The 10,194-nt window shown below is 37.3% G+C and overlaps 1 protein-coding gene across 2 annotated transcripts in view; it reads right to left on the bottom strand.

Annotated features, from left to right (window-relative positions):
- Positions 1-272: 272 nt before the first annotated feature.
- The window catches only part of LOC107678785 (peroxisome proliferator-activated receptor delta-like), a 16,769-nt gene continuing 6,847 nt past the window's right edge, over positions 273-10,194 (bottom strand). For both annotated transcript variants that reach the window (XM_016474185.1, XM_016474193.1), the window contains exons 3-8: positions 9,407-9,558; positions 8,764-8,902; positions 2,978-3,177; positions 2,547-2,750; positions 2,201-2,444; positions 273-1,946 (exon numbers count right to left, since the gene is read on the bottom strand). In XM_016474185.1, coding sequence (XP_016329671.1) covers positions 1,699-1,946; positions 2,201-2,444; positions 2,547-2,750; positions 2,978-3,177; positions 8,764-8,902; positions 9,407-9,558 — 1,187 coding nt within the window. In that variant the 3' untranslated portion in view covers positions 273-1,698. The remainder of the gene's footprint in view (positions 1,947-2,200; positions 2,445-2,546; positions 2,751-2,977; positions 3,178-8,763; positions 8,903-9,406; positions 9,559-10,194) is intronic.

The raw sequence follows: 10,194 nt of genomic DNA, 5'->3' as shown, positions 1-10,194 counted from the left end.
ATCTATGCACAATCAGCTTGTAACACTCCAAAGAGAAAGGAAAACTTGAAATCGCATCATATGACCTCTTTAAGACCCAAGTAGTTCAAACCATTTATGAAGTGGTTCAACCAATTGAATGAAAACATTCTAAAAGAACGATTCGTTATGATGCCATGCAACATTTCATGCACTTTTAAAGGTGCAGTATGTAATATTGTAATAAGTATCGCTTTTTATTTTCTCTATTCTTTCCTATTACTTGTTTCGCTTCTGTTTCAGTTTTTAAAAGCCATCAATTTCTTATAATTTCATATTATTGTGCTCTCTAGTTTCACAGTAACAGGTTTCTACATGATCATAGATCTCGGACATCAAGTTCCACCTTGAAAAAAAAAAAGATCAGAAAAGCAAATTTCAGCCATAAGAGGAAAAACTCTATATATTTATCTATATATTTTATAGATATTTCTGAGATACTTCTGGATGTGAAATGGTAGATGTGTTGCACATCATATTAATACCAATTAATGTAATTCAACATCAAAACCGCTTTTTAACGCATTTACACTGATTTCCCAAATTATTCAGCACTGTTTTTGACAAGACCCATTCTAAACTCAGAAGGGTCCAAGTTATTTCAATAAAAGACAACAGAAGTATCTACTCAAAATGCATTCCATTCATTTTCAATGCACATACAACTATCATGGCATGATCGTTAAGTAATTAATTAATGCATCTGATTTAAAGAATGAATTTAAGTTTATGTGTACTATCCATGTTCTAGATTGAATGTAACCACAGCCTGCTTGCTTTCAATCACTCAATATATATTCATAGAACATGTTCAATCAACATATAATGGAAGACCTAATTTAATACAACTGCTTGTCAAGGAGACAATAAAATCTAAATGATGTTGTCTCTCAAATCAGTAAATATGACCTTGAGACTGGTACCGGACGGTGTGCCAAAATACAAGTACCATCATGGTACCAGTGTTTAACAAAGGGATCAGCACATAAGAATTTCATATAAGTATATCATGAACAAAGTGAAGAAACATTTCCATCCATACAGCTGAAATTATCACGCTGTTGTAGGATTATCCCAAAGAGTTAAAGTGAATTATTAAGCAGATTTATCTTCAGTTTCAATACCAATATATATTTGTAGCAGCTGACACTGAAAACAACATCCTCGACAAAGTAACAGAATTCCAAACTCCCTGCTGTACAGTTTTGTGTGGAGTCTAAATTTTACTTTAGTAAAAGTGCCTAATCAAACAGAATCAGGAGGAAAGAAGAACTACAAAATAAAAGCCCACAAACACAGTAAGTGGCATTTCAAGAGCTTGACTGTTCTCTGATCTCCTCAGAGAAACATACTAGATATCACTTAAATGTACTTGCAAAGCAAAATCATGATGGAAAAGACAACTTCTAAAGGTGTTAGCCCTCATCAAGCAAATTAATAACAACATGATCGTAGTAGTAGTAGTAGTAAATGGTGACTAGATGTTCTGTGTCCTTGAGTTTAAATAAAAAACACTCAAAGTGTCAAAAATGTCAGTATTCAAAGTCAATATTTGTAAAAGCCCTTTACAAAAATTCATAAAAAAAAAAAACAATGGCACCACGGTGCCATTCAGATGTGTGCACTCTCTCCGTTCAGGAGGGAACTCTGAAGTCCATTCTTCAGTCAGGTCCTTGCATGTCAGTACATGTCTTTATAGATCTCCTGTAAAAGTGGGTGGAGGGAGGTCTCAGATTCAGTCTTTTTGATCATCTGAACCAGCTGGGCGTTCTCTGTGACCAGCTGTCTGAGGTCAGCCATCTTCTGCAGCAGTTTGGGGAAGAGATGAGGAGAGTCAGAGTGGTGCACCTGAAGATGTTGGTCCAGAGCTTGCAAGATGCCATCCTGGATCTGTTCGACCCGCTTCACGTTCACCAGCCCAGGACGATCTAGAGCAAAGAGAAACCATTTTTAGCTTCCTTTTTCTTGTTTAGCTATTTTACTGACATTACAATTGGTTGGTTTACAATCCAGTGTAAAGTGTGCTTTTTCCATGTTGTGATAAACAAGCTTTTGATCTCTTCTAATGTTGGGTTCTCATTTTACTGTCATTACTCCAGAAATTCTTTGTGGATGTAAATTGTATAGACAACAACAAAGGACATTTGAAAACATGCTGATCAAACAAACAACACAGCCTTGCCTCCGCACAGTATGATGGCCGCTACATACAGAGCTAGGTCACTGTCATCCAGCTCCAGGGCATTGAATTTCACTGCAAACTCAAATTTGGGCTCCATGATCTCGCTGAAAGGTTTGCGTAGACTACGCAGGAATTCTCTCGTCACAAAGCCCTTCCCATTGGCCACCAGCAGCCCGTCTTTATTCATGAGCGATGGGAGCATCGCAAATATGGCCTCATGGACTCCATATTTTAACAGCGTTACCTGAGAGAAAAAGTGGGAGATGATTTCAGTGGAAAAATATGTGTCAATACTTAATTCATGTATGATAATAAATACGAGCAGCCACTAAAAACTCATTCTCACCTGATCATTAAGGAAGAGATCCACAAAGCCAGGGATGTTTTTGGCAAACTCTGTGAGCTCTCGCACAATTTCAACTGTGGTGCACTGGCAGCGGTAGAAGACATGGACCCCAATCTCTTTGTTGGGTGGTGCTCCATTAAGCTGATTCCAGACCAGCCCGTTTTCTGCCTGCCATAGTGAGTCCATATCATGGATCACAAAAGGCTGGAGATGAAATGAGAACAACAACTGGAATAACTACAAATCAATCATATACTATTTTTATATATTAAAAAAAAAAACATTTTAAAATCAGTTTTAACATCAAAATAAATATTGGCTTAGCGTATCTGCCAGAACTTTAATATCAATCCATCCTTAGACTTGCTAAAATAAACCATATGAGAAAACTGCAATTATTGGTGGCATCTCACTGAAAGCTGAGCGCATACCGATGTGCAGCTCGTCTTGCCCGTGAGGATGCTCCGTGCTTTTTTCTTGGTCATGTTGAGGTTCCTCAGGTAGGATGTGTTGACATGCTTGGCCAGTGTTTTGAGGTCAGCTCCACTAGGGCTTTGCAGTTTCTCCCCAGCGATGAGCCCTGCCACTAGCTTCTTCTTCTCCGCCTCTGGCATACGTCCGTACCTGATTGCTGAGGCAAAGAAACAAAAACAAGCTCCATTTATTACAACATAACCTAGTACACATTTAAAAATAAAGCAACAATTTATGAATGCTCAAATATTAATGGCTGAGTATGACTATTAAAGGGGACATCGGAAGCCCATTTTCCACAAGTTGATATGATTCTTTAGGTTCTTCGTGAAATGTCTGTAACATACTTTGGTTAAAATTCCTCGATGATTGTGTAAAACAACATCAAAAACAGCTCTGTTCACAGCGACCCGTTTCGGTGCATGTCTCTTTAAATGCTAATGAGCAACTGCTCACCCCACCCCTCTCTTCCGTGGAAGAGGAAAGGCGATTTGCAAATAATCATAAAAATATAAAGTAGGAGACTTACTTCTTCTGGAGGTGCAGCTGGATCACGAACAGTGGGTACTGATTAGGGCTGTGCCATATAGAAGAAAAATGCGATATGCGATACGATAATGCTTAAAGGTGATTTTCTCTTTGTCTTTTGTTCATGGCCCCAAATATTGCAAGCTGTAGCGATATGCATATTGCGATATGTACATTTGCGATATTTCGATAGTTTCGATATATTGCACAGCCCTAGTACTGATCCATCCTTGAGTTTTAACTTTTTAGCAAAACCTGCCTTGAATTGTCCCTCGTTCAGAAAGCAGTCTGGAGTAAAATGATTTTGCAGACTTCTAAATTAATTTAGGTGTATTCGGTGGCACATTACCATCAAAAACAAAACTAATCCAAAGCGTCCTCAGTGGCTCTGATTTCGGGAGAAAATGAAGACTCTTATGTTCACGTTTACATCTACAACTACAAAACACCTGCATTGCTTACGAGACACTGATGTTGCTACAGCTGCTCGAGCGCAGAGAAAATGGCAGACAGCATATAACTGGCTGAGGGTGGAAATATGCTAATACGGGACAATTCTTTAACGGCCGTGGGCGGGGCTTGAGCAATATGACATCATATTGCTCGGAAAATCTAATATGAGACCGTTTAGGTTTTTTGGGGATAAAAAAAAAAGAAAAAAGAAGTGAATGGATTTTTATCATTGTGTGGTTGTGTCCACACACTGCTAAGACGCATTTACATGCAAACTCCATGTAAAAGTGAATTTTGCATCCGATGTCCCCTTTAAAGGAATATATGGCACAAAAATGAAAATTTTCTGAAAATGTACCCACCCTCAGACCATCCAAGATACTGATGAGTTTGTTTCTTCATCGGAAAAGATGAAGTGAATGGGTGCCATGATCAAGCAGTGACGGTGTAAAATTAAGCACCCTAATGATGAACATGCTTCTAACAAACACACAGCTTTTCACTTCACAGGACATTAACTGATAAACTGGCATCGTGTAGATCACTTGTGGATTATTGTGATGTTTTTATCAGCTGTTTGGACTCTCATTCTGATGGCACCCATTCACTGCAGATGATCTATTGTTGAGCAAGTGATGTAACACTAAATTTCTCAGAATCTGTTCTGATGAAGAAACAAACTCATCTACATCTTGGATGGCCTGGGGGTGAGAAAATGTTTCAGCAAATTTTCGTTTTTGGGTGAATTATTCCTTTAATATTCAGTTTCGCACATACTAAGTGGATGTAAAATGAGAGTGAAAATTCTAAATGCTTTAAAGTGCCCCTATTATGGATTTTTGAAAATTACATTTCATGCAGTGTGTAATGCAGCTGTATGTGAATGTAAACTGTCTGCAAAGTTATAAAGCTGAAAGTGCATCATAAATAAAGTTATTGTGGATAATGTAATGTCAAGAAGACGCTGTGCTCTGTGCTGTGAAAGTGAATTCGGTTTATTTTCACTTCCAAAGGATGAGGCTGTGAAGAATCAGTGGTTAAAATTCATATTTACTAAGATACCACAGCAGTATAATCCCAAACTTTTGCCGTGTTCCCATCATTTCACTGATGACTGCTTCCCCAATCTCTGCGAGTTCAATGCGGGATTCATAAACCAGTTGTCCTTGAAAGATGGGTCAGTGCACAGTTTGTTTGGAACAGCTTGCTCCTCCAAATCACAACCTGTAAGTGTGATTAATAATTGTTGCTTTGATGTTCTGTTGAGTGTGCAAAATATGTCGTTTTGTGTGTTGTGTTGTGTATACAGTCAGTGCAGCTGTGGGTCTCTGGCTAACTCACGTTATAGTTCTGCTAATCAGCTGTGGGCCCGCTAGGGGTGTGCGATATTGACAAAAAATAATATCTCGATATTTTCCGGGATTTTATCGATGACGATAATTAGACGATATTTTGCTGAGTGTGTTATTGTGCTGGTACCTTAAGGACTGCCGAAGACAGCTGACTCGTAATGTTTTTAATATTCTTCATATTCTGTGTGGTGGTCAGTTCATACTGATGGAAATTAATCTTTTCCAATCAGTTTAAACAGATTTTACATTTTATGGGCATTTTTACCTTTATAAAGCCATTTTTTCTAGAAGTGTCCATTATCTTTTGAGTCAAATTCTTACATTTATTGTGATGTTTTTATCAGCTGTTTGGACTCTCATTCTGATGGCACCCATTCACTGCAGATGATCTATTGTTGAGCAAGTGATGTAACACTAAATTTCTCAGAATCTGTTCTGATGAAGAAACAAACTCATCTACATCTTGGATGGCCTGGGGGTGAGAAAATGTTTCAGCAAATTTTCGTTTTTGGGTGAATTATTCCTTTAATATTCAGTTTCGCACATACTAAGTGGATGTAAAATGAGAGTGAAAATTCTAAATGCTTTAAAGTGCCCCTATTATGGATTTTTGAAAATTACATTTCATGCAGTGTGTAATGCAGCTGTATGTGAATGTAAACTGTCTGCAAAGTTATAAAGCTGAAAGTGCATCATAAATAAAGTTATTGTGGATAATGTAATGTCAAGAAGACGCTGTGCTCTGTGCTGTTACGTTCTGCGTGGACATCCCGCGAAAACAAACTTCAAATGATGTAGCTTGTTCCTGTGGATAATAAATGTCAAGAAGACGCTGTGCTCTGCGCTGTGAAAGTGAATTCGGTTTATTTTCACTTCCAAAGGATGAGGCTGTGAAGAATCAGTGGTTAAAATTCATATTTACTAAGATACCACAGCAGTATAATCCCAAACTTTTGCCGTGTTCCCATCATTTCACTGATGACTGCTTCCCCAATCTCTGCGAGTTCAATGCGGGATTCATAAACCAGTTGTCCTTGAAAGATGGGTCAGTGCACAGTTTGTTTGGAACAGCTTGCTCCTCCAAATCACAACCTGTAAGTGTGATTAATAATTGTTGCTTTGATGTTCTGTTGAGTGTGCAAAATATGTCGTTTTGTGTGTTGTGTTGTGTATACAGTCAGTGCAGCTGTGGGTCTCTGGCTAACTCACGTTATAGTTCTGCTAATCAGCTGTGGGCCCGCTAGGGGTGTGCGATATTGACAAAAAATAATATCTCGATATTTTCCGGGATTTTATCGATGACGATAATTAGACGATATTTTGCTGAGTGTGTTATTGTGCTGGTACCTTAAGGACTGCCGAAGACAGCTGACTCGTAATGTTTTTAATATTCTTCATATTCTGTGTGGTGGTCAGTTCATACTGATGGAAATTAATCTTTTCCAATCAGTTTAAACAGATTTTACATTTTATGGGCATTTTTACCTTTATAAAGCCATTTTTTCTAGAAGTGTCCATTATCTTTTGAGTCAAATTCTTACATTTAATCAGGGAATTAGAATAATAAGACATTTGGGCTGTTACCAAGCAAATGAAATCAACACAGAAGCTGCATCTGAAGTGGCATTTAGATGTATTTACACACATGTATTTTGTTTAATGCAAGACATGAATGCATTTAACCTGCAATTACAAATGCATAAATAATGTTTTGATATATTAAACATAAAATGTTGAATACTGATATTTGAAATGATTTAAAACATGAAAAAATCTATAAAAAAAAAAGAAAAAGCCGAAATTTGAAATGAAAACTGCAAGCAGGTGGCAGCAAATCACTGTTAATAAGTGAGTCATTGCGATTGAACGGAATCATTTAAACGGTTGATTAATTCAAGAACTAAACACGTCATGTTGCTCAGAGACACAAAACAGCGCTGTGGCTGTATTCGGAATGATTTTTGTTGGCGAAATAGAGCAAAAACAAGCAATACGGTGTCTAAAACGTAAGTCTCTTAATTAACTTATTGTTTATTGAATTCAATGTCACATTTGTAATCATGGTATTTTTTGGAGAAAAACGGCACTCTTCGTGTGAAATTGAATAACTATATGAAGTGGTATAAATATATAAATTTTCTGCCATCATGTCTTGAATTTGTGATCATTCGAAATGCATTTTAATAGACTAAATCGTGCAGTGAAAGAACGCACTCTAAATGCACACGCACTAGTCTAGACTTCACGTAATGTATGCGTGCGCTCTGTAGGGATGTTTTGAATGGTTTTTGCAAAATACTCGATAATGTCAAATTGCACATCGTTAAAACAACAATTACGATATTATCGCAGACAATATATATCGCACACCCCTAGGGCCCGCTATTGTCTAGAAATGTTTCGATTAATATAGAATGTCTGTTGTACCTGGAGTCATGATAAAGGATGGAGCAATACGTTGGTTTACAAAATTAGTACTCTTTGTCTGTGTTCGGCTAACGCATATACCATTATTGTTTGGGTCTTTTTTATTATTATAATAGTATGTATTATTGATAAGCCATATTCCAGTACTGGTAATGGGTGTTCCGTTTCAGACATGCACTGTAGGCAGTCGACCAATCACAACAGACTGGGTCATCGGACCAATCAGAGCAGAGTAGCCTCATTCAAAGGAGGGGTTTGGAAAGATGAATCTTCAAACTAATCGTTTGAGAGTCGTTGAGAAATAGCGTAAAATTAAATGCATATTATAAGAAAATGACACTGTTTGTGGATCTTGCAAGAATGTAAACCTGTTGTTGGGGACTCCCAAAACCAAATTATAAACATTTCAAATAGTATAATAGGGGCACTTTAAATTGTGGTTATATGCAGACTGCTCACCATCATGTGACATGCCCAATGCCAGGCACTTCTGGAAGCGACAGTACTGGCATTTGTTTCGGCTCTTTTTCTGGACTTTACAGGCACGCTCACACTGCTCATACTCCAGCTTCATACGAATGGTGCGTCTGAAAAAACCCTTTAAAAAAATATGACACTTCCTCACTGAAAAACAGCAAGTCAAATATGCACTTGGATTGCAGAGTTATTTCACCACAGAAATGCAACTTTAAGCATTAGGAAGCCCAGTGATTCAAGGTAAAGAAATAGAGTGGTTTTATTAAAGATGCTGTAACAGATTTCAGTAATTTCGCTAAAATCACAGTCTTTAATTACACTGTCCCATACCTTCAACACAAAAACCCTACCAAAATTCTCCAAAGGCATATTATAAGACAATGAAAGTGTTTTTTGACCTTGCATGTATGTAAACCTGTTGTTGGGGACTCCCAAAACCAAATTATAAACATTTCAAATAGTATAATAGGGGCACTTTAAATTGTGGTTATATGCAGACTGCTCACCATCATGTGACATGCCCAATGCCAGGCACTTCTGGAAGCGACAGTACTGGCATTTGTTTCGGCTCTTTTTCTGGACTTTACAGGCACGCTCACACTGCTCATACTCCAGCTTCATACGAATGGTGCGTCTGAAAAAACCCTTTAAAAAAATATGACACTTCCTCACTGAAAAACAGCAAGTCAAATATGCACTTGGATTGCAGAGTTATTTCACCACAGAAATGCAACTTTAAGCATTAGGAAGCCCAGTGATTCAAGGTAAAGAAATAGAGTGGTTTTATTAAAGATGCTGTAACAGATTTCAGTAATTTCGCTAAAATCACAGTCTTTAATTACACTGTCCCATACCTTCAACACAAAAACCCTACCAAAATTCTCCAAAGTTATGTCAGTTCACATGCAGACCTGGTTTCTGATTGGTTGAAAAAAAAAAAACCTGGGTTGCTTGCAGATAGTTTTGGCTGTTTACAAAGCCAGATGTGATTTCTCAGGACATCTATTTTGGTGATAGTATAGATAGTATCACTTACAGCACCTTTAATGTTCAGATATCATAGATGACGGTCTATTTTAGGCCATAAATCCACCCACAGTTTGTGAAAAACCTTGACTGCAGTAGTTTTGACAAGTTCAGCAAAATTACCTTGCAGCCTTCACAAGCATGTACTCCATAATGAAATCCTGAGGCTTTATCTCCACATATGCGGCACTCGACGTTCAGGCCCAAAGTACTGGGGTCATCCCGACCCAGCCGTAACTGGTCTGACAGCGAGAGAGAGGGGTTCTGTAATGGATCTGTAAATATGAGCCAAAAACAAATAGAAACATCTTAAAGGATCTCTTTAGCATGACAGGAAATAGTCTGACATAAATAAATGTAAAAAAAAAATAAAAAAAAAAATTAAAAAAAAAGGATGTCTATTGATAAAATATGTTCTCTACCATATTTTATAATTAATTTATTCATTTTAATCTTCTATTAATGTTGTTTTGTTAAAGGGGTCATGAACTGAGAAATAAAATTTCCCTTTTGACATAACAGATCAATGTACTGTACTATAAAAACAATCTGTAAGTTTCAGAACTAAACTCTCGTTAGTTCAAAAACAGCTTTTATTGAAACCAAAATGACTCGTTTTGGAGTTTGTCACAATCCAAACAGTCATGCTTAAAAATGGCCATGTTTAAACATCTACAGAAAGGCCATAGCTAGGGATGTAACGATTAACTGCGAGCCGGTTGAAAATCGATTCAAATATGTGACAATTCAAATCGGTTGAGATGCTAAACAAATCGCGATTCAATTAGGGGTAGGAGTTTATATGAATGCATGTCTGAGGGGAATATACTGTCTTTAGATAAGTTTAGATGGTATTTTTTCTTTTCATCTTGCCTCTGTATAATGCATATTAAAGTTCATAAGTGCAGCCC

The sequence above is a fragment of the Sinocyclocheilus anshuiensis genome, unplaced genomic scaffold (assembly GCF_001515605.1).
Source record: "Sinocyclocheilus anshuiensis isolate Anshui unplaced genomic scaffold, SAMN03320099.WGS_v1.1 scaffold13, whole genome shotgun sequence".
NCBI lineage: Eukaryota > Metazoa > Chordata > Actinopteri > Cypriniformes > Cyprinidae > Sinocyclocheilus > Sinocyclocheilus anshuiensis.
The sequence above is the reverse complement of the archived record's forward strand: the minus strand, read 5'-3'. Positions and strand labels throughout refer to the sequence as shown.